Here is a 23,073-nt window from a genome sequence, read left to right as displayed (position 1 = left end):
ACACTTCTTCTACAATCATTTTTCAGGTTGCATTGCTGGTGGCCGAAAACACAGAGGAGCACAAAAGTAAGCTGAAGTTCTTCATGCAGAAGTTCTGCGGCATCATCAAGACAATGGACTCGACACACAAAGAGCTGTCCATTGCCATTCGAGGATATGGATTCTTTGCAGCTGTATGTTCCCAGCTTCCTTTGCTCTGACTGCTGCAGTAACATAAATGTATTGTTGTAATCTACAATTCCCTTGGTTGCTTGCATATAATGTCATGTATCTGCATTGTTTCACATTTAGTTTCCTGTACAAGCCATTGAACAAACTAAAGTTTTGTCTTTGAGCTTCTTCTACTGTTCAGTTTCAGCCTAGACATCTTAATACGAAATTTAACTTTTTTTCTTTGAAGCCATGTAAGAAAGTTTGCCCACAAGACGTGGACCTGATGTACACCGAGCTGATTCAGCGCTGTAAGCAGATGTACCTGACGGAGTCTGACGGGGAGGAAGACAGCTTCTACCAGCTGCCCAGCTTCCTGGACTCTATAGCCAGTGTCCTGATCCACCTGGAAAAGGTAACAAGCTCACAGGCTGTCAGCTACTTTGACCAACTGTCGGACAGCATAAGTACCCCAGATGGAGAAAGACACACTGCACCCTAATGATTTTCTCATTTGATCCCCTGCTTTGTGTCCCTGGCCTCAGGTCCCAGAGGTGTACACACCCCTCCTGGAGCGTCTCCTCGTGGTGCAGATCGACAGCTTCCCCCAGTTCAGTGAGAGAATGCAGACGACTTGCTGCAGATCCATTCTGAAAGTGCTGGTAGCCATCGCCTCTAAGGGACCTGTGCTGTTGAGTTTCATCGGCTCAGTGGGTACGGTGATCTTGATGACAACATTAGAGCTGAATCACATGGCCAAGGTTTTTTACGCCGAAACATTTGGAATAGCTGCTACCAACATCTTTAATTGTTGCAAACAACAAGCAGCAGTTGCAGCATTTGTAGAGAATCCATTGTGTTCACTGAATTTCTAAAAACAGAGGGTTTCATATACACATTGCTCCTGGTTGGGCAACATGTCTGACCCACCAACCAAATAAGAGAAAACACAATAGAAACAGTTGTTTTCAAAGTTATTTTCAAATCTGACTGTAAGTCCTCCAGTGTGCTGTTTTTGTCATGGTACTCAACGTCTGCTAATAAAATTCGCTTTTGCTTCTTTGTCAGTTCACCAGGGCTTAATACGAGTCTGTTCGAAGCCCATCATGGTCTCTGAGGTCAGAATCATCTTCTCACATAAAGGAATCAATGCACAGATCTGTTTTTTATTATCATGGAAATTCATTTTGTGATCGAAATATGACCTTTGTCCTTGTTTTCCCAGAACAATGAAGGTGGAAATGATTCATCTCAGTCTTCCCAAGTTCGAGTCGGAAAGTGGAAAGTTCCATCTAGTCACAACTACCTTGGTCTGTTTAAAGGACTTTTAGACTGTGATCGTTTGAAGGTACAGTTTGTAAAACTTTGGGGAATAGAGGATTTGTTTGTCATAGTCTCTTGTATGATACTGTTCATTTAGCCATCTAGCATTGTTTTACATGGATCACCTGCTGTAACTCTACTTTGAAATGCAGGTGCTTTAAATCAGCTGCTTTTGATTCTCGTCTTCCTGTGCAGGATTCAGGATACTTTGACGGAGCTTTTCAAACCCAGAACGCTTCTCTTGTGTCATTGAGCCGCCTCATTTACGACGAGTTGGTGAAGTCGATTCTCAGAATTGTGGAGAAACTGGACCTTTCTGTGCAGAAAGTGACAACAGGCGAAGAGGTGAAATCTCACTCTGATATAGTTCATTGACGTTGGTTATTGATTGGCTAGTGTGTAATTTTTGGTAATATTGTTTACGTCACTATGACGATGTCAAAAAACACCTTCACTATTAATGATGAATAATAACATATCAACTTTTGGATTCCATTAAAATATATAAGGTAGGGATGCATGATAATTATCGGGGAAAATATGTTCTTTTTTATTATTCCCATAATGAAATTTAAGCCTATAAAAAAAGCTGATAATTACAATTAGATCACTAAGCCAGCGGGTGGCAGGAATGCACTGTATTGTTTTAACACAAAAGAAATCTTAAAAGATTTCGTTTCATTTCTATCGGCAGCATCCTCAAATTCTCACAATCCTTTCTGTCTGTTCTTGCCTCCTTGTCTGTCAGGCCCTGGATGACACAACACACGTCCTGCCTTCTTCTGACCCCACAGCTCATTTGTTGCCCAATAAAATCAAAGACTTCACAGCCTTTATCAACTTGGTTGAGTTCTGCAGGTGATGGACACACAGCATGACACAATACTCTCTCAGCTGTGCAGGATACACCTCACATCTGTGACACTGTTTATCCTCCCGTTCACATCCAATCTGTGTGAGCGAGGAGGTCATGAAAACATTTGTGGCGAAGCAAATTGCATCAGAGTTCAGCTTTGGAGAACTTTAACCTGCAATATTCGCTTCGCATTCATGTATGTGTGACCATTAGTGAGGGATCCCTCTCCCAACATGGACAGAATTGCAATACATGTTGTGTATAACAGAGCACATCAAGAAAATAACAATATTTAAAACATTCATGAGAAAGACTGAACCATTGTTATCATGCTGGAACTCTCCTTTATTCTTCCAAATATTAATCATTAACAATATCTCTTTTCTTGTCTCTGAAGTGAGCTGTTGCTGACTAAACACGTGGAGTATTTTCACTCCTGGATGTATCCCCTAAGCCACGAACTTATCCTCCATTCCATACGGAATCCTCTCGTCAGTGGCTTTTACAAGCTGCTCTCTGTCACCATGAAAATCACCAAGAGAATAAACAACCAGGTAATATCTAGTAGTGCAAAGCTTTTTCTGTGTCGTCCACTTAGCAGGGATATCAAATGGTGTATCCCAACTACTCTTACAAATTCAGTGCATTACATTAGGTTTTTAGAGCATTTAATGTGAATCAGAATTATAAGTTATAATGTCTTGCAGTGCATTCCTCACATTGAATATACAGCAAAATGAAAACAGCAACATTTTGCCTTTTGAACAGGGAGTTGGCCTAAGAAGCTCTACCTCCGCCCAGAGCGATGCAGAGAAAAGTGCTTGTTTCGCACTCTTCTCCAAGTTTGGAAAAGAGGTAGGAAGCCTCTCTCTCCTATTTCATGTTAATGTAGAAACTTAGGAGAGACGAGACATACCAGGGAAACTAATGTGCAGAAGATGTGAGTGACATGTGGTTTCCTACTAGGTGTGTGTGAGAATGAAGCAGTACAAAGATGAGCTGCTGTCATCCTGCTTGACATTCGTCCTCTCGTTGCACCACAACATCGTAGCTCTGGACATCAAGGCCTACTGTCCTGCTCTTGAGGTGGGATTCTCCTGTTTGTTTCATCATGTGTTTACAAGCCGAGCTTAATATGGTTGAATGCAGATTCAAATATAAATATGTGTGTAAATCTGTCATCTAGGCGGCTCTGAAACTGGGTCTGAGCCATCCTCCTCTGGCCAACGCAGCCCTAGATGCTCTTGAGGACTGGTCCTCCCACATTCCTCTAGAGACTCTGCAGCCCTGCTACGTCAACATCCTCCCTCTTCTGGACGGATACCTGAAAACCACCACCAGTGACAGTAAGCCATTCCAATTTCACAGACGCTCAAGCGCTTTGATAGGGTGATGGGTCTAATGTCTGATTTGTGTGTTGTTGACTTCAGACAACGACGACAGCAGCTGGGAGGTGATGTCTTCTTTGTCTTCAAGAAGTGACAGAGGATACAGCAAAGTGATGACGAGGCTTCTCAAGAAATCCAATCAGATCTCTACGGTAACGGAAAACATGTTTCAGTATTTTGGATATTAGTTTTTGGTTCACTTTTTAAAAGGATCAGTCTTGTTTTTAGACGTAAGTTTAAATTTCGTTATTTTTTTTATTATTTAAGTTAATTTAGTAAGGGCTCCAAGGATGCAAAAGACTGAAGCATAGGAGATCCAAGTGTTTGGCCAGCCTCAGGCTTCAGCTTATTCAACATGAAATAAAATGATGTAAAGATAAATAAATAAATAAATAAAACACCTCTTTAAGTCAAAGTAAATCTTACAGATATTATTCATTGATCAGTTTGGTTGCAGATGCTGTAACAAGGATAATGTACTGTATTCACATAGGTCCATCAAGCACAGTAGAAACACCAATGTTTCTAATGACTGCATGGATTTACACAAAGCAGAAATGACTGGGAGGTTCCTGCAGGAGTGATTTCTTCAGGATTTTACAAAACAGAAATTGATCTTAGTGCAGTAAGCTTATGTTTGTGAGAACACTGTATTTTACTTGTTACTTGTATCTGACTGTAGGAAGATGCTCCTATTGTCATGGTGAGGCTGCGGGTGGTGAAGTTGCTCGGCCACCTGGGAGGAGAGCTGAACAGGAACCTTGTGACCGGTGAGGACTAACACAGCCGTCCTCCTCATTACCTTGTACAATGACGTTTTGTGTGTTTGGTCCATGATGTTCCAACAACACTTTGAAAGGCTGGCTGTTTTTGTTGACCCGATGTCTCTGCTTTGGTTTTCAGTGGTCTCATCAGAGGAAATGATGAAGAAATTTGTGGCCTGGGACACTGAGAAAAGGCTGAGTTTTGCGGTGCCATTCACCGATATGAAGCCGCTCATCTACCTCGACCCATTTCTGCCTCGCATCAGTGAACTGGCTCTGTCCACGAGTGACAGACAAACCAAAGTATGTCATCTAAAATCAGACAGTTTCCACAGTCAGGCAGTTCACAAAATATATTTGATGCAAACATCTGATAGAGACTGACACGTCATGCAATAGAAGCAAGTGAATATTGTTATCCAGTCGGTCTGTTCTTTGATGCAGGTAGCGGCCTGTGAGCTGCTCCACAGCTTGGTGGTCTACATGGTTGGGAAGAGTGCTCAGATGGTGGAGGGAAAGAATAGTTTGCCGCCAATGTACAAGCTCCACAAGAGGCTGTTTCCTGTGTTGCTGCGTCTGGCCTGTGATGTTGATCAGGTACGTACCTTCATAGATATTTACTTCAGTTCACACAGGTCAGAACATGTCCTTCAATGTCTTATTTCTGATACTTAAAGTAATATTTGTGATGACACAGACTTCGGATCTTACCATTTTCAATTTTGATGCAGTACTTGTACTGCTGTATGTTTATTTATATAGACACTGAAGTAATTGTTGGACATACTTGTCGACATAGCAGCTTCACGTGTAAATAGTTGCTGCACGTCGTTTACAGTGCTGGTTAGTTCCACACAAGGGAATAAACACACGGGAAGATTCTGATGTGCCCAGGCTGAAGTAATGTCTCCATCTTTGTGAATTTCTTCCAGGTAACCAGGCAGCTCTTTGAACCTCTGGTCATGCAGCTGATTCACTGGTTCACTAACAACAAGAAGTTTGAAAGCCAAGACACAGTAGCTGTTCTGGAATCCATACTGGTAAGGCTTGATTTAATCATTTAGGATCAACTTTCAAACATAAATGAAAGGTAAAATCTGTAACTTTCTCATCACAATGTCAAAATACAACTGACCAGTGTTTATATATTTTGTTGAGTTATGAACTTACATTATCCCCATGTTTCCAGTAGTCTTCAAATCTAGAGAAAACTGTAATTTGTAATCAAGGGAAAGGTCCACTTCCTAAGGTTGTGTTTGTTTGCCAGAAGAATGAAAATACTTTTTTAATCCAATTATAATTCCCATTTTTTACAATACATTTTAGATCTTTGTGGTTTTTAACTACATATTTTAACCAGATGAAGGCTTTTAGTTCTCGGACATCTGCATCAGAGCAGAGCTCACAGCCTAACAGCATCGGAGAATCACTGACTTTTAACACGAAGCTGCTTTATTCAGTGTTTTTACTGGATTTATCTAGTGGGTTTATTTGGAGTGGAGGAGACTTCTGTGAATAACTCGGCTCCCGATAAAAACCTCCTTAACAATGAGAACTGAAGGAATCCTAACTGTGACGGCAATGACTGCAACAACTCTCATGATCTCACGTTCCTTCATGACACCACCAAACTGTCTTTTGTTATTGTTTTGACTGAGAGTCCCCTACTGTCCTTTCCACCATCTGAAGTATACATGTTGTTTGTTGTTTAACTGACTTTTTCTGCTTCACCTGTTTGTTTGTCTTCTCCGCAGGATGGTGTGGTTGACCCCATGGACAGCACCCTGCGAGACTTCTGCGGCTGCTGCATTGAAGAGTTTGTCAAATGGTCAATCAAACAAACAACCCCCAAGCAGCAGGAGAAGAGCCCCACTAATATGAAGTCCCTGTTTAAGCGGATCTACAGCCTGGCACTCCACCCCAACGGGTTCAAAAGACTCGGTGCTGCCTTAGCATTCAACAGCATCTACAGACTTTTCAGGTACAATCCTGTTTTGTTACTTTGGATACTTAGTTTTCATCCAACCCAGACTTATTTGCCATTAATTAAATTCCTGCTGATATTTAGTGATTGGCTGATTTAGCTCAGGATCTTTAGAGAAATGGCTCCATATTACAACGATGTGGTGTTCTAATGTAATCTTCAGAGCTACTGTCTCTCTATCTCTGCAGGGAGGAAAAATCCTTAGTGGAGCAGTTTGTCTTCGAAGTTCTGGTCATATTCATCGAAAGTCTGGCTCTTGCACACTCAGATGAGCGCTCTATGGGTAACTGTTCTTCCACTTCAGCTTTATAGATAAGTAGATTCAAAATCTTTGACAACTGGATTGATGTGATATGTCTGAATTATTTCTATCAACGGTAGTTTAACCTTCAAAAGAAGCTCTTTCTTTGACAATGATATGTGCATTTCAAATTTGGTTTATTACATTTATAAATTGTCCTGAATCTTTAATTGAGCTTCCATTGCAGTTAAAGGAAAGTTATGCGGTATTGTCGGCTCATTTTAAATTAACAAATGTATTATGAAGCTGCTTCTGCCACTCCTCCATCCTCAGGTACACTGCAGCAGTGTAGAAGTGCCATCGACCATATCAAAAGAATCATCAAACACAAGGCCCTCAGTCTCAATCAGCACAACGCTAAGAGACGTGTCCCAAGGTTGGTCCTCTGTGTACATGGACAACAGTTTATCTGTTAACTTACATTATAACTTAGGCTATATTACAAGATAGAATAGCTTAAAATGAAATCGAGTAGTCAGCATTACTTTTCATGTAGCAATGTTAATGATAAGACAAATAGATGTAAGATTTTCCCTTCTTTTTCCTCTTTTATTTCTCTCGTATGCCAGGGGCTTCCCTCCTGATGAAAAGCTTCTTCTGTCAGATGTGGTTTTATGGCTTTTGGAACAATGCGGCCGCCCTCAGGCCGAGTGTCGCCACAAATGCATGGAGCTTTTCTATGAGTTTGTTCCTCTCCTCCCAGGTGAGCAACCCTGCACAGTGCTACATCATGAAAAGAAAACCAATATCACCATAGATGTGATTATAGGATAAAGAACACTGTCATCGATCCTGCTATTCTGAATTTACATTTGACTTTGTTCATGTTTGAACTCAGCAAAGCCGTCTCCACCTCAGTGGCTGGATGGCATGTTAAAGGATCACGGAGTAAGCTTCCTGATCTCACGGTTCGAGGGTGGAGGGCTCCTCTCCCAGCCCACCCTCAAGGACCTGACGGGCCCTTTCAGCGTCAGAGCCACGCTCCAGTGGATGGACCTGCTGCTAGCTTCCCTGGACTGCTACAACACCTTCATCAACTTACACATCATCAAGCTTCAACACATGCTTAGTAAGTCCTGTTTGTGCAAGACGTCATATTTTATACTCTTAACTAACTCTTAGTTACTTTTAAATTTAATCAGGCTGAACCAAATTGCACACACTCGTAAATATGCCCGATTTTTTTCAGCAAGATCTTGAAATATTCCTTGGGAAATCAGTGAAATGTTGAAAAACCTCCTATGCTTCCGTATGTTAAAGAAAGTGATTTTAAAAAGAATAAAAATGTAATGGGTTCTTTTCTGACCCATACCACATCCTTTCACTAAATTTCGTGGAAAGCCATCCAGTTTTGATATTGATAATTGCTGTTGCTAACAATAAATTACATACTTTTTAATCTTTAACTAAGTATTTTCTTGCTTGTCTTGTAAATGTTAGTGTATTCTTAAATTGTCTCGTTTTGATTGTATTTCTGTGCCTTTATTCGAATTGCCTTTGTCTGAATGTTGCTATATAAATGAACTTCCCTTGCCTTACTAACATGAAAGTTCTTTTGATGCCATGTTGGCCGTGCTGTGATCTCTATAAATGTTTCTTTTTCACCTCATTTCAAAGGCTCCAAAGACGAGTCGAGTTTTCTGAAAGCGACAAATTTCTTTTTGACTGAGCTGGCAACCCATGATCTGGCGGCAGCAGAGAGCTGTTTCCCTCTTGGCGGGAGGAGTGCTCATTTCAGCCCGAGAGAGGTTGACCAGTACAACTACAGCAAGGGCACCATCATTGTTCGCCTGCTGGAATTTGCCACAATGATTCTTGTAAAAGGAGACCAAGAGTTTTGGAAGGTATTTGTTTAAGATGCTCAGACTTGCTCAGACAAAAAAAATGTTTGTTTGCTCACTATCTCCTTTTTACATTCACAGTTTCTGGAGCAAGATTTCTTTTGCAAAGTTTTTTTTGAGTTGACTGCGCTGGTGGTGTGTGAGCCATCCGCTGTTGGCTTTAACATGGCCGATGTGGAAGTAATGAAGAACCTACCAGAAGTGTGTGTTCCTCTGCTGAAGGCCCTGCTGAACTCAACGTACCGTGCTAGTCTTGAAAGCAGCTTGCGGACAAAGATCTCACGTACAAGGTCTGTAAATCGCCTTTTATTGCTCTCACTTTGAGTGAATAAAACCCCTCATATTTGTTGTCTTCTACCGAGACATTACACTTGATCACATTCTCTGAAACCTCCATCATCATGGATACTTATCAGTTTTTCCTCTCCTTCAAACTTTCTTTAATGATCTCCATAGTGTGGAGGAGTTGTGCACTGTGGACCTCTACCATTTAGGCACTCTGAGCCTCCATGGCCAGATGGAAATGCTTCTGTCTTCCTGTAAGCAAATCCACAAAGCCGGCTTCCTCAGCTCCATCCTGCACAGTGAGGTATTTGTCCTTAAGTAACCCCACAATAAGCTGAATATTTGTCTCATAAATTTTCTGCTGTCCAAATGTATCATGTCATTCAGTTCTCGTGACCATCGAAATTATTAACCTAAAGCTATTGTTTTTGACTTGTGTACTGGTGGAATATATTAGTATTTGTTCTGTTCACGTAGCCACCACACGTTTATTTGTGTTTGTCATTCTTAAAGGATTCAGCCTATGCCAAGTCTCTTGGGTCCCGACTTCTGATGACGGTGTATAAAGGCATAGCACCAGGTGAGGAGAGGAAGGCCCTTCCATCCATGGACATAAACACCAGGAGGGTAGCAGATGGTCTGCTTCAGCTCTCCTTCTCTCTCAGTGAACAGGTCAGTGCTTCCACTCTTTGCTTAGGTTTGATAAAATCTGCTGTTGACTGACTGCAACAGAAAAGCTCCAATTAGACTGTAGCAAATTGATAGTGGATGCCTTTGACATAATTAAACTCACAGTTTAAAATATACAGATTACCAATGTAGGAGAGAGTATTAGGGCCATATGAAAAAATATGAGATTTTATAATGTAGTTTAATTTTCAAAAGTCACATTATAACATTAAAGATGTAATTAAATGAGGAAAAAATACATAATATTTGAATAAAAAAATAAGTAAATAAGCAGCAAGGAGAACTCATGCTCACCATTGTTTCTTGATAAATTACAAAACCTCTTTGAATATCACACACATGTAATCAACGATAACCTCACAGTCGACCACTACCAAATATGTGACAAAAGTAACACCTTCCTCCAAGTCTGAGTGGTTCTTTCTCTGGAGTAAACACAGTTTCTTGCACACTCCTCCTGATACTTATGATAATGTGGTACTGATTAGCCAATATATATATATATATATATATATATATATATATATATAAATATACAAAATATTTTGTTATTTGTGAAACCTATACTAAAGTATAACTTAACAAGGTGCTACACATCATTAATTATTATTGGTAATTATTTTCACACAGGCAACAGGCTGATCATCTCATATTCATCCTCTGAAAATACACATTGCCTAAATTATTGTCATAATATTATGACTTTATTGTCATAATCTCAGATTTCTTCCTTTAAGTTGCCCTAATACTGTCATACAAATGCATAGTTTGCAAAAACATAAAATCTGCATAGACCTCTACATAAAGTCCAAGAACCACCAGTGTTTCAATCTTTGCTGCCTCCTGTTGTACATTATTCATTCCCTGCAGAGTGAGCAGCTGGTGGACTTGCTGTTGAACACCATCATGCTCTCTGTTCCAATATCTGGAGGCCACAGCAGTAGCTTCCTCAGCTTCTCACATGGCGAGTACTTCTACAGCCTCTTCCAGACGACCATCAATGCCGAGCTGCTGAGAAGCCACGATGCCACAGTTCCACGCCTCATGAGAGCTTCCTCCCAAAATCCCGGCATGGTAGCTCTTCCTCATCTTATCTCACACGTTTAAATTTGTTTCAGACGGTGTTTGATGGATGGTTTTCTGTATTTCATCAGGTGAGTGTGTTGCTGAATGGCATGCTGGACCACAGCTTTGGAGAGCGCTCTGTGAGGAAGACTCAGGGAAAGCAGCTGGTGGAAGAGGTGCTGAGAAGGTGGAGCAGTCTGCAGCCGTGGTGGGAAGGACAGTCTTCCACTCCAGAAAGCAAAACCGCTACTCTCTTACTGCTCTCCAAGCTCCTACAGGTATGATGAAGATGAAGTTACTGCTGTATGACCTCCAGCAAAACAAAGTCTCTTTGTAAAGGAATGAATTAACACACTTGAGTCATAAACATAAGAATCAACATAATTTTAAAAAAACAATAAAATGCAAGCTTTCCCACTGTTTGTCATAATTTGTTTTAATAATTTTGTATGTTTTTTTTTATTTTTACATCAGATTGACTCGTCAGTCTGCTCCAATATAAACCATGAAGCATTCAGACCCGTGTTTTCCACTTTCACTGTGCTGCTGGTTGACATGAATCTGCAACTGAATCTCAAGGTAACTGAGAGGGTACAGTAGGGTAAAGTATATTAGATTACTTCATTTAGCTGAACAATTTTAAGTAAGTAGAAAATATGAAACTGTATACGTTTTTTTTATTTGGATGTTTTTATCTGTTCAGAGTCAGGCCCTGTTGGTGTTGCCCTTCTTCATAACCCTCCCGGAGGAGCAGCTGGCTGAACTGCAGAGAGCCCTTGACGCCCTAGTGGTGTCGCACTTCCCCATGCAGTCCGATGAGTTTGCTAAAGGCTCGCTTCACCGCAACAACTACATGGACTGTATTCGAAAGGTGAAGTGTGATACAGCTTTACCACAGGCAGACACCATTCAATTTTAGTAAAGTGTAGAGTCAGCATTAAAGATAATATGTAAAGACAGGTGAAGACCAAACTCTCTTTGATTCAACATGTTTTGGCGTTTATAATTTTGCATGAAGATAACAAACTTAAAATGTCTGCCTTGTAGTTGCTGGATGCCCTGGAGCTTTCTCAGAGTCCACTCCTGCTCAAACTGATGTCAGGGATTCTGTGTCGAGACAGAAAACACATCATGGAGGAGCAATTCCAAACCTGTTTCCAGAGACTTGCAAAGCGGTAAGTGAAGCCTTCACTTCACAGCTATTCTTCATTCATGTGAGTTTAGGTGTCGTGTTTTGGAATTGACGGCTTGTTGAGCATGATAAAGTTATCACAGTTATCAAGTACAGTTGTAGATGCCCATATACAATATAAAGTGTGTATAAAAATGGACAAAGATGTCAATTTAGCTTGGTGTATTTCGATGTGTGATTAGATCCAGCAGTGAGCGGCAGCTGCAGCTGCTCTGTGCAGTGTATGGGGTGGTCCAGCAGGGGGATGTGCCGGTGAGCTCCATGCTGCAGGCCATGATGGAGAGGGTTGTGCTGCCTCTGGCCTCTGACTGCAGCACCAAAGCCCTGACCGACTTCTTTGTGGCAAATGTCTGTGACATGATTGCTTTTCTGCTCAGTCGCTTCACCAAGGTTAGCTCCCACATTTAAGGATTTATTTGAAGAGATAAAGATAATTATAATATATAAAATAGATCATCCATATTAATCTTTTACTTTTACTCTGGTAACTATGAAATTATTGCTTTCCGTGTCCTACATTTGTGCTATTAATCTGGTTTGTTTAGATCAGAGAATCCTCCTGGAATTCAATAATAAGCTAATTTATGTATTAATTTCAGTTAACTGAATCAACATTTGAGATCCAGTTGCTGAAGAAGATCGGCTATTACAAGCTGATGGAGCTACTGTATTGTCGGATTCCCAAAGAAGAGGTTTACTCCAAGGAATCCCGCATCAATCAAGCGTACTGTCGCTCAGACAAAACCGAGGGGAATGAGTTGTCCAAGACACTGATCAAGTACGACTCTTGGCTACTTGAAATATTAGAAGTGACACGACAGTGATGTAAAATGAATAATGGCTCTTGTATTTTATTAATTTCACAATAGGTCATGTTTTGAAGCTTTCACTGAGAACATGGCCGGTGAGACTCAGCTCCTTGAACTCAGGCGACAGCATCACTGTGCTGCGTACAACTGTGCCATCGCGGCCATCAGCTGCAGCTTCAGTGAGGCCAAGTTCTACCAGGGCTTCCTCTTCAGTGAGAAACTGGAGAAGGTACAGACTAAGGTTTCCAACTCACTCTAGTCTGAATCTATTCAATCAATCTTATCCTTCATCTTTAGAATGAGTTTCATGTTTTCTCACCAGTGGAAACAGAGCGATGGATTAATACCTCACCTATTTTTCCTTTTTTTTCTTGTCTTGCACAGAATCAGTTCATTCTGGAAAATATCATTGATGTTGAAAGGACCTATAACTTTCCAGTTGAAATTGAGGTATGTTTTATGTGTCTGTGTAACAGTTGTCTTTGAGTTCCAGACGTGGTTTATTCATTTGCTGTTTTTTATCAATGTAGGTCCCACTTGAGAGAAAAAAGAAATACATCATGATTCGAAAAGAAGTGAGCGAGGAGAATGGAGGTATGAACTATGAGTTCGGTGGTCTTTGGCACACAGCACGTGACATTTTTACTTTACAGCATGCTCTGACTCAACCCTACATTGTGCAGAGTGAAGGAAATAAAATGTGATCGGTCTGACTTAGATAGTACACAAAGATCGAACTGCAGTGACTCACACCAGCGTTTTTTAAAAGTTGGTGACGTGCGCTTGTATTTTTTATATCGCTGTTTCCATAGAAGCACCAGTTTACCTGTCCTCCCAGTCTTATATGGCCGACAGCAGCTTGAGTGAGGAGATGAGTCAGTTTGATTTCTCCACCGGTGTCCAAAGCTTTTCCTTCAGCTCCCAAAACCCCGAAGGACAAAGACGAACCGTGGCGAAAAGAGTTAGTCACACGATTTTTAATGCATATTTACACCCACACTTAATACCTGCAGTTACTTACTCTAGGTGCTGCACATGATGTATATATCTTAGTGTGTTCATTTCATTTTGTCGTATTCATATATATACTCCCCACTGTGCAACGACAATGAAGTTGAAGCTAATCTAATCCAAAAATGTAGGAGACAGAGGAAACAAATCCTTCCCAGGATGCAATGGTGGATCTAGAAATGGATGAGCTGAATCAGCATGAATGCATGGCGACCATGACTGCTCTTATTGGACACATGCAAAGGAACAACATCACTCCCAAAGTTGAACAGGTCAGTGGTACTGAAAAAGGGCAAAGTAGGTTTTTGAACTTTCTTTGAAATAAATAAGATCACATGAAATATATTCTGTCATCAAAATGATCATCTATAAATATGACTGTTGACTGTTCTGTGTTCTTTGTTTATGAAACAGGGAAACATGTTGAGTGAACTTCCTCCATGGATGAAATTTCTACATGGAAAACTTGCAAATCCAGCAACACCTCTGAATATCAGACTCTTCATCTCAAAGCTGCTCATCAACACAGAGGAGGTGAATGATTTCATATGCTCTCGGCGACTATACAGTTTTAAAAAAATATATATATATGATACCATGTCTCCCTGTACGTTCACTTTTTGGACTTTGCGTCTCCTCAGGTGTTTCGACCATATGCCAAGCACTGGCTGGGGCCGCTCCTGCAGCTCGTTGTCTCTGGAAATAATGGAGGAAAGGGGATCCATTTCATGGTGGTGGATATCGTGGTCACAGTGCTCTCTTGGACAAGTCTGACCAGTCCCAAGGTTGTAAAAGTTTTTTTCATTACCTACGCTCACATTCCAATATATGTGAACAAATCCACTGCACTTTAGTTAATTCTGATTGAAAAATCTGTAACTGTGGCACATTTTTAGGAGTATAACCAATTTCCTTTTTCATTCTTGCATTGTATTACCGTATGAAATTACCAATTATCACTAGTGGACGATCATAACAGTACTGTGTGTCTCAGGGTAACCCCAGAGATGAGGTGCTTGCAAACCGACTGTTGGAGTTCCTGATGAAGCACAGCTTTCACAACAAGAGGGCTGTTTTCCGACACAACCTGGAGATCATTCGCACTCTGGTAGAGTGCTGGAAGGACTGTCTGCATGTGCCTTACAGGTAATACTCTCAATGACACATGTATTGTGGCCGTAGTTATGAAGAGAAGAGGCAAACGAGTGGTACTGGTTCACTTTAATGTCTGTGTGTGTTTTCATATGAATGTTGTGTTGTCATTGTGTAACTCTGAAAGAGAAAATAGACAAGATTGGATGCATCTTTGCTGGTCCACACAGTCTACTCACTACTTCCTGGCTGCTTTGTTACCCTGTGCCTAGTCCAGTGTTGCCAACTATTTTCAATGAAAAGTATTTAAAACATGGATAAATAATATATACATATAAATGCATGTTTAAAAAGTATTTAGTATTTTTAGGAAAAAATAAAAGGCATTCTGACCAATCTCCAAGAGAATCTGATGAAAGAAGTAGAATTCAACCTGTGTCTATTTTCAGACACAGGTTCAATTCTTAATTGTGTGTCATCCCTCAGGAAAAACAAGAAAAAATAGTCCTGTCTTTAAATGTTTTTGGACATTTCAGCCACCACCTTTAAGTAAATCTAAGGAAGAGTCAGAGTTTGAAAATTATGATGATTCTTCATGGCTCTCTCTCTCTTCTTTCTAGTCTGATATTCGAGCGATTTTGCGGCACCGACTCAAACAGCAAAGACAACTCGGTTGGACTTCAGCTGCTGGGAATCATCCTGGCCAACAACCTCCCTGCTTACGATGCTTCGTGTGGAATTGAGTTTGAGAGGTAAAATACACAGGGCAGCTAAATGGCAGCATGTGAATCCCTAATTTCCCTTGTTAATACAAATGATTTTGTTACTTTTTAAAGTTGCAAGCTGCAGGTTCAGGTAACGGCCATCAATCGAAATGGAGAGTGGCAGTATATCCACACATTTATGGTTTCTTTACAAATGTGGGTACATGCTTGTTGTAGCTGTTGCCATCTTGTTGTGCAGGCTAAATAATTTTTGGTTGGTGTTTTTTCCTACAGGTACATCCAGTCTCTCACCAACAACTTGTCCTTTGTACGGTACAAAGATGTCTACTCAGCTGCTGCTGAAATTATCGGCCTTATCCTGAAGAATACAACCGAAACGGACAATGTATGAGCTTAGTTTCTTTTTTTTCTCTTTCTATCTGATGAGGACTCAAACAACTTGTACTAGAAAAATCTCACTTGGAAAATCATTTTTAATCATAAGTTAAAGCTTGAATAAATTCAGTTGATGTGTATCTTGGTGATCAAATTCTGTGTTATTTTCTTATATTCGTTTTTTTTTATTCATTGCATTTATTACATGAATGTCACAACCTGACAACATTTTCTCTTTGTTTTGATTCTTATTTCAGCAACATCAAATCATCAGTCTTGCTGCAAGTAAGATAACAAATCTGAGAAAAACGGACAGGGACGACAAGTTCATTATTTGCTTGAACAAAGTGTCAAAGCACTTTCCCCCATTTATGGATGGGTGAGTTTGTATTTCAACTGTATAATATGAATCATCTTTGTCATTTAATGTATATTTAATTTTGTCCCTGCCAGAGGCTTAAACAGAGGCTTTACTTTTCAGGTTTGTCAATCATGTGTTCTTCCTGCTGCCAAAGTTGCACGGCATCTTAAAGACAGACTGTTTGGAGTGTGTGCTGAGCCGAGCTGACTTGATCCCAGACATCTTTCTGCAGCTAAAAACCACAGGCTTCATTCAGATGATGGGTCACAGGTAGGTCCTGACTCCTGTCCACACTCATCTACATTTTGCGCAGGTTTATTTAGTCTATGAACTGATGAAACCTGTCAGCACATACAATGCATTGCCCTTGTTTTAGATAGACATGCTTTGATGCACATGGTGCTAAGGGTTTAAGCTTCCCTGGTAACTACATGGGGCAAAAGGGTGATTTCACTTCCAACATGTTTATCCTCTGCAGCCAAAGATTGAATGATATTAAACAGGTATGTGATACATTGGGATTGGTTTTAAAAAGCATTGATTCGCTTTTTTGTTCCACTCTCTCCCACTTTGCTCTCATTTGTGTACAAATAGGTACGGCTCTAACAATCAGATAAACATTTTTCTACACAAAATAAAATGTCCAAAATCCTCATAAACAGCAAATGTACAAAAAAAAACTAAAAGAGATTGACATTTGTGGCATTCTATCTTTAGCCTTCGAAAAACAAATGTAAATGAATAATTCAATATGAATGTTTATCATGCTAAATCATGTTTCTGCGTGTTGCTGTTGTTCTCTCAGGGATGAAGCAAGACAGAGAATGTGTCTGGATATCATCCACAAGATTATTGGCCTGCTGACTCCAGTTCAGCTTCAGGAGCTCCTGGGAGCTGTGATGGCTTTTGTCTCTCATCCATCACCAGTGTGCAGAGAGAGGATGTACGATATCCTCATGTGGATCCAGGACAACTACAGGTCGGGACTTCATATCCCACATGCTGCTGTTATGAACAAAATTTATACGTTGATTTAAAAGTGCAAACTAGCAAGCAAGACGAGGAAATAGTGCAAATTCTTTTTATGGCCACCAAACTGCATTTTTTAATGGTTGTAATAGACGTGGTGTTGCTAAAAGTCTACATTTAATGTTGCACTGTATCTTTATTCTTCCAGTGATGCAGAGAGCATGGAAGACAACATCTCAGTCGAGGTTTTGAATGCAGCCAAAGAAACACTACTTCAGGGACTGTCTGAAGAAAACCAAGGCCTTCAGTAAGAACCTACTTCACCCTGTGTTATGCTTTATTTTTCATACACTGTCACTGTCTTTATCTTATGTCAACCTTTCTTATATTGTGCAGGGAAGTGTGATCCCATCAGTCACAATATAATATCCCTGTCTATTTTGTTTTCAGGCTTTATGTTCGTAACTTCTGGAGTCAGGAGAAGCGCCTTCCCACTGCGACCCTTGACCGAATGTTGACTGTGCTTCGCTCCCTGTACTCGTGCCAAATAGAGAGGTGTTTCTTAAGCTTGGTGACCAATCTGCTGCTGGAAATGACTAGCCAGAGTCCTGACTTCCAACGAAACATGTTTGAGTATCCTCTTTCAGAGTGCACCTTTCAGGTATTTATTCCTCCCTTCCTCTCTGGGTGAGTTTAAATGATCAAAATGATGAACTTGGTGTGTTGATTATGTTTTTCCATTTTTTTTTTTAGGACTATGTGATTGATTCCAACTGGCGCTTCAGGAGCACGGTGATGACTCCTATGTTTGTCGCAACCCAAAGTACTCTAAGCACACAGGGTGTGGCAGCGTCACAGGCCATAGCCATGAAGGGGAAGCTCAGAGCCACTCAGACGTCACTGGAGTTCAGCCAAACCCAAACAGCAGGTACCACTCTAATTACATATCCCAATATTAGAGCAGCAGGTTAAAAAATTAATTAAGAACTCCACAGGACATTTCTGTACATACACCTTTTTTCTTGTATCTTGTATAAACCTATTCCATTTGAAAGAGTATACTATTTGATTTTAACTGCTAAATCTTGTTGTCTTTTTCTCCTCCAGGTCGACGCACAGCATATAACTGGCTGACAGGCAGCAGTGTGGATACTATGGCAGAGTACACACCGGGCTCTGAATCTCTGTCGTCACTGATGGTGTTTGATAAGAAAGCAGAGAGGCAAACTCCTGCAAGACGACCAGTAGGGGAAGGATTCGGGCTGAAGCGCCTTGCTGCACCAAGCGATGAGGTGGACAGTCGCACTAGAGGTTAGTCTCTGAGAAACTGCACAAACATATTATAATATTAATCACTTCACACTCATGTTTCAAGAGAGAAATATTTGACGGGACCTTTCTGGTAACTAGTCCACTGTTTAATAATGAAATAGATTTGTGAAACTATCTAATTTAACAGGTTACCCAACTAAGCAAATAGGGTTGTGGGCTTGAAGCTTTATTTTGTTGGCTGTGCAAATAGTCAGTGGAAATTCAGCACAGATGGATCAGACCAGTTATGAGGCCTGTTTTAACTGTCACTGGATATCATTTATTAACCTTCCAAAGGAGGTTATGTTTTCATTAGTGTTTCTTTGTGCATTTTTTTGCTGGATTACACAAAAACTACTGAACCAACTTCTGTGAAATTGTATAGGGGGTCAGACATGACCCAAGGAAGAGCCCATTACATTTTAAAGTAGATCAGAATTAACTGTTGGATCCAGGATTTTTATTTCAGTCTTTCTTTATGGCAAGATAGGGAGTTGGCCTGAGAGTAGGTTTCCTCTTTGACTGAAACTAAGATAGAACCGATAGAACCTATGTTAAAATCCTCTTAAGCTGCTTTCGCACATGCACTGAACTCCGGTGAATTCCCTAAAATTTATTGGAGAGGCTGTTTGTGAAAATATGTCAGTTGCTCTGGACATTTTCTGGAACTTTTCCTGCCAACACCCTAGTAAACTATTAGAGTGAGCCCATCTGGGAATACAGCAGAAAAATGCCCAGAAAATTCACAGCGAGCGAGTATGCGAGTTGATGATGTTCTTAACAGCGCAACAGATGTTAAACTGGAAGAATACAAATATCTCAGGATGAAAAATAGGAGCCATACCTGTAGGGGGAGGCTGACGAAGATGTCAACTTTGAAAGACAATGACATTTGAGAGCTTTTCAAATCCTGTCCTGCCTCCTGCATGCACAACCCCGGCATCACCCCTAGCCTGAATGTTTTTCTGTTGTTGTGAACATGTCTGACCTGGACAATCTCTTGTTGCATTCTTCAAACTCCAGGATATATCCTCACCCAATTTTCCGGACATTTTCCCGAGTTCATGTCTTAAAATAGCTTTACAGTAATGATTTGAATCTGTGTTGGAGACTTAATTTCTGTGGACTACCACTGATGCTTTGTTAATGCCTTTTTTAATACCTTTTATGTCTTCATGTCAACAGCAAACAATGAGCAACGCAATAACATCCTAAGATTGAGACGCAGATTTCTAAAGGACCAGGAGAAAGTCAGCATCGGTTACGCGCATAAAGAGATCAGACAACAGAGGCAGAAAAAGGTATCACACAGACAAACAATATACAGTACCGATCCTGTTGGAGGGCAGCTTAAAAAACGTTTCTTGATTGAATTGTCTAATCCAGTGCTTCAACAATCAGTGTTGTGTTTCCCCAGGAACAAAAGGCTGACCAAAGGCTGAGAAAAGAGGCTCAGGTGACTCTCTATCGTAACTACAGAGTGGGGGACTTCCCAGACATCCAGATCCCGTACAGCAGCCTCATCACCCCCTTACAAGCACTCGCCCAGGTAAGACGACCGCCTCTGCTTTCTGCATCCTACCCTTTTAGGGCCCAGGTTGTACAAATACATATGATTTATGTTTTTCTCTCTGCATGTTCCCCTTAGAGAGACCCAATTTTAGCCAAACAGCTCTTCAGCTCCCTGTTTGCTGGTGTCCTCCAAGAAATGGACAAGCTCAAACCAGGGGAGAGTGGGAGGATTAAAGAAGAGCTGCGGTGCAACATGAACACTTTCTTGAGCAAGAGTACGCTCTGCTTCCCTCCGTTTATAGCATGTGTGCAGGTACAAACCCAAAGCATTGTTTGATTATGCTACAAAAGTCATGGATCTGAATTTACCATAGCATTTATTGATGGTGTCAAAATGAGAGTATTTGATTACGCCTATGTTTTATGATATTTACATTTATGACGCCTCCTCCATAATACCTTATTCTCTATTCTGTATATATATTTTCTATATTATAACATTAGTAGTTAAATTTGTGTCTTTTTGCATTTATAGAAAAACAAATGGCCTTGTATACTCATAATGACAATATTTAGTCCAGCTATATTGTAGTTTACCTCTACAGGCACTTACAAAGGAGCAAGAAATACAATTTGCCATCTAAATGATCCATATCCTGTAGAGCCTGGGTTATTTATTATAGCTTGATTATTAAAGTCAACCTCAAAACTATAAATATATAATAATCTGACCATTGTTTCTTTAGGACATGTGCTATCAGCATAAGGAGCTGCAGCAGCTCGACCCAGCAGCCATCAGCTCTACGTGCCTGGTGAGCCTCCAGCAGCCGTCGGGCATCCTGCTGCTGGAGGACAGCCTGCTGCACGCCGGCGTCCAGGATGAACCTCCCGCCAAACGGTCACGAGGACGCAGGGAAATCCCCCCAGACACCAACAAATGGATCCACCTTGCAAGGTATGACAGTGCTAGTTCTGCTGTTGGCTTGTAGATGAATGTTAGAAACTATATGCTATTGGTCAGTTTGTCTATTTTATGGGTGCAATATAAAAGAAAACACAATGTAAAATACAAGAAAATAATAAAATAACAAACTAGCATAAAATAAAATGCTATGATGTAGATCCTGTCCTTGGATAGTTCATCATACCTGTGTTGAAGGTTTCATTAATAACTGATATAATATGATATAATATACATAATTGATTTTATGAATGCATTGATTCCTTCTGATTTGTTTTAATACTGATTCATCTTTGCAGCTTTCTTTTTCTTGTGGTGACGGTTACATTAACACTCTCATGCACGTTGCCTCTGGTCCATCAAGTTTCTGTCACACTGTAAATAGCTCCATTACAAATACATGCCAGTCACTTGTGGATAATTGTAATTGCTTTTGTTAAATGTGATATTTAGGCTTTACAGGTCTTTGGAGGATTACGATGTTGTGCGCAGCATCTTCGGTGGTAAAGTTGGGACCAAGTCAATCACCTGTGCTGCGCTTCAAGCTGAAGCCAACACTGACTATGCAGAAGCTGTGAAGCTTTACAATGAGGTACACGAGTCATCGCTAGCTGTGTGTAAAGCTATGCAGTGTTAAGTTTCAGTCTTTCAAGCGGGATAGAGTGAAAAGAGTGAAAACTGTCCTGTACACTGACAGGCCCTCAACACTGAGGATTGGAGCGACGGTGAGCCCACCGACTCGGAGAAGGACTTCTGGGAAGTGGCAGCGATGGACGCCTACAGTCATTTGACTGAGTGGAAGTCTCTGCAGTACTGCTCCACGGTGTCCATAGATGAAACCTCCCCACCCGACCTCGAAAAGATGTGGTCAGAGCCCCTCTATCAGGTGACAGTTCTCAGTCATGTAGCAGGGTGGGCAGACAACCCACAGGTTTTAATTCTGGTTTTACCACAACTGCATTCTTCCTCATGCTGAAAGTGCAGTGATGGCTTGAAATGAAAACATACATTTTGTTATCTCAGCCGTTCTTTGTATTGCAACTTTAGAGATGTGTGGTATTTGAACTTAAACTTAGCATTGTAAGTATAGAAGTCCTATAACTTCTTTAATGTTAGTATCAAGTACCTGCAGGTGATTTTTAACTTCCTTCTGGGTTTTTTTTATTGTTCATTTGATATTTAGCAGGATTTCACAAAACTACTGGACAGATTAGCAAAAAACTCGGTACTGTGAAATTTTGGCACAGATCTGGATCACAGAGGCGTTTTGTGTTTTCCCTTTCTTTGATATTGCAAGATTTTTGTTTCAACATTTACATTTATTTCTCAGAGAATAATTTATGGATCTTGACCAAAAAAAATGAAGCATGTTTAGGGGTGCAATTTGGTGCAGATTGAAATAAAAACCTGCATCTAGTGAATTTAAATGTGGTTTCATAAGGAAACTGTTGAGCCTTTGCAGAGATATGCATGCTACTGAGCACCTTTCAAATTTTTTATTATTTTCATCTGCCTGTTGTGACGCATTGCTCACACTGATCTATTTGCATTTGTGCCAGGACATGTACCTGCAGCACATGATCCGCAGCATGCTCAAGCAGCTGCAGAAGGGCGAGAGTGACCAAACACTTCTCAGCTTCGTGGACAAAGCCATGAGGGTGGAGGAGCGTAAGAAGCTCCTGGAGAGTCATTACAGCCAGGAGCTCAGCTTGCTCTACATCCTGCAGGAGGACTTTGACCGCGCCAAATACTACACCAACTACGCCATGCAGCTCTTCATCGAGGTCAGCTTTTAGACATTATTTTTGTCAATCACCTGCTAAAATCATTATATATTCATTCTAAAGGCTAAAAGTTGATGATGTGCGTTGTTTTTTTTGGGTCAGAAACTGGGCTACAGTGTGTATTCATTCTCTTTGCCTCACACAGAGTTACTCCAGTGTGGACACACTGCTGACTCAGAGTCGACTGACCATCCTGCAGTCAGTGCAGGCCTTAACTGAGATCCAGGACTTCCTTTTCTTCATTTCAGGACAGGGTGCGTGTGTGCATTCTTAAAAACTCGATCAACAATCAGTTGAAGTAGATGTTTCCTATCTGGCCCTTTT

The 23,073-nt window shown here is 40.7% G+C and overlaps 1 protein-coding gene across 3 annotated transcripts in view; it reads left to right on the top strand.

The window, feature by feature from the left end:
* The window catches only part of prkdc (protein kinase, DNA-activated, catalytic subunit), a 37,710-nt gene that overhangs the window by 5,662 nt on the left and 8,975 nt on the right, over positions 1-23,073 (top strand). For all 3 annotated transcript variants that reach the window (XR_004612374.1, XM_034573118.1, XM_034573117.1), the window contains exons 11-67: positions 27-173; positions 401-565; positions 696-864; positions 1,219-1,268; positions 1,376-1,498; positions 1,669-1,818; positions 2,222-2,331; positions 2,727-2,883; positions 3,098-3,184; positions 3,296-3,415; positions 3,516-3,675; positions 3,760-3,869; positions 4,400-4,487; positions 4,621-4,784; positions 4,926-5,078; positions 5,414-5,521; positions 6,236-6,462; positions 6,654-6,748; positions 7,040-7,142; positions 7,336-7,469; positions 7,605-7,835; positions 8,384-8,610; positions 8,689-8,897; positions 9,064-9,196; positions 9,406-9,564; positions 10,453-10,656; positions 10,737-10,925; positions 11,122-11,226; positions 11,351-11,518; positions 11,695-11,822; positions 12,022-12,229; positions 12,439-12,617; positions 12,709-12,877; positions 13,033-13,098; positions 13,179-13,242; positions 13,461-13,609; positions 13,791-13,931; positions 14,074-14,193; positions 14,301-14,444; positions 14,654-14,805; positions 15,372-15,503; positions 15,750-15,861; positions 16,109-16,230; positions 16,333-16,482; positions 17,018-17,191; positions 17,390-17,488; positions 17,632-17,842; positions 17,935-18,109; positions 18,289-18,492; positions 19,678-19,793; positions 19,910-20,041; positions 20,141-20,317; positions 20,751-20,959; positions 21,419-21,557; positions 21,663-21,851; positions 22,525-22,749; positions 22,895-23,003. Coding sequence is in view for 2 of the 3 variants with exons in the window: in XM_034573118.1 (XP_034429009.1) it covers positions 27-173; positions 401-565; positions 696-864; positions 1,219-1,268; positions 1,376-1,498; positions 1,669-1,818; positions 2,222-2,331; positions 2,727-2,883; positions 3,098-3,184; positions 3,296-3,415; positions 3,516-3,675; positions 3,760-3,869; positions 4,400-4,487; positions 4,621-4,784; positions 4,926-5,078; positions 5,414-5,521; positions 6,236-6,462; positions 6,654-6,748; positions 7,040-7,142; positions 7,336-7,469; positions 7,605-7,835; positions 8,384-8,610; positions 8,689-8,897; positions 9,064-9,196; positions 9,406-9,564; positions 10,453-10,656; positions 10,737-10,925; positions 11,122-11,226; positions 11,351-11,518; positions 11,695-11,822; positions 12,022-12,229; positions 12,439-12,617; positions 12,709-12,877; positions 13,033-13,098; positions 13,179-13,242; positions 13,461-13,609; positions 13,791-13,931; positions 14,074-14,193; positions 14,301-14,444; positions 14,654-14,805; positions 15,372-15,503; positions 15,750-15,861; positions 16,109-16,230; positions 16,333-16,482; positions 17,018-17,191; positions 17,390-17,488; positions 17,632-17,842; positions 17,935-18,109; positions 18,289-18,492; positions 19,678-19,793; positions 19,910-20,041; positions 20,141-20,317; positions 20,751-20,959; positions 21,419-21,557; positions 21,663-21,851; positions 22,525-22,749; positions 22,895-23,003 (8,440 nt within the window). In the remaining variant the exon portion in view is untranslated. The remainder of the gene's footprint in view (positions 1-26; positions 174-400; positions 566-695; positions 865-1,218; positions 1,269-1,375; positions 1,499-1,668; positions 1,819-2,221; positions 2,332-2,726; positions 2,884-3,097; positions 3,185-3,295; positions 3,416-3,515; positions 3,676-3,759; positions 3,870-4,399; positions 4,488-4,620; positions 4,785-4,925; positions 5,079-5,413; positions 5,522-6,235; positions 6,463-6,653; positions 6,749-7,039; positions 7,143-7,335; positions 7,470-7,604; positions 7,836-8,383; positions 8,611-8,688; positions 8,898-9,063; positions 9,197-9,405; positions 9,565-10,452; positions 10,657-10,736; positions 10,926-11,121; positions 11,227-11,350; positions 11,519-11,694; positions 11,823-12,021; positions 12,230-12,438; positions 12,618-12,708; positions 12,878-13,032; positions 13,099-13,178; positions 13,243-13,460; positions 13,610-13,790; positions 13,932-14,073; positions 14,194-14,300; positions 14,445-14,653; positions 14,806-15,371; positions 15,504-15,749; positions 15,862-16,108; positions 16,231-16,332; positions 16,483-17,017; positions 17,192-17,389; positions 17,489-17,631; positions 17,843-17,934; positions 18,110-18,288; positions 18,493-19,677; positions 19,794-19,909; positions 20,042-20,140; positions 20,318-20,750; positions 20,960-21,418; positions 21,558-21,662; positions 21,852-22,524; positions 22,750-22,894; positions 23,004-23,073) is intronic.

Source organism: Hippoglossus hippoglossus, chromosome 20 (assembly GCF_009819705.1).
Source record: "Hippoglossus hippoglossus isolate fHipHip1 chromosome 20, fHipHip1.pri, whole genome shotgun sequence".
In the NCBI taxonomy this organism is placed as follows: Eukaryota; Metazoa; Chordata; class Actinopteri; order Pleuronectiformes; family Pleuronectidae; genus Hippoglossus; species Hippoglossus hippoglossus.
This window is presented reverse-complemented; position numbering and strand designations above follow the sequence as displayed.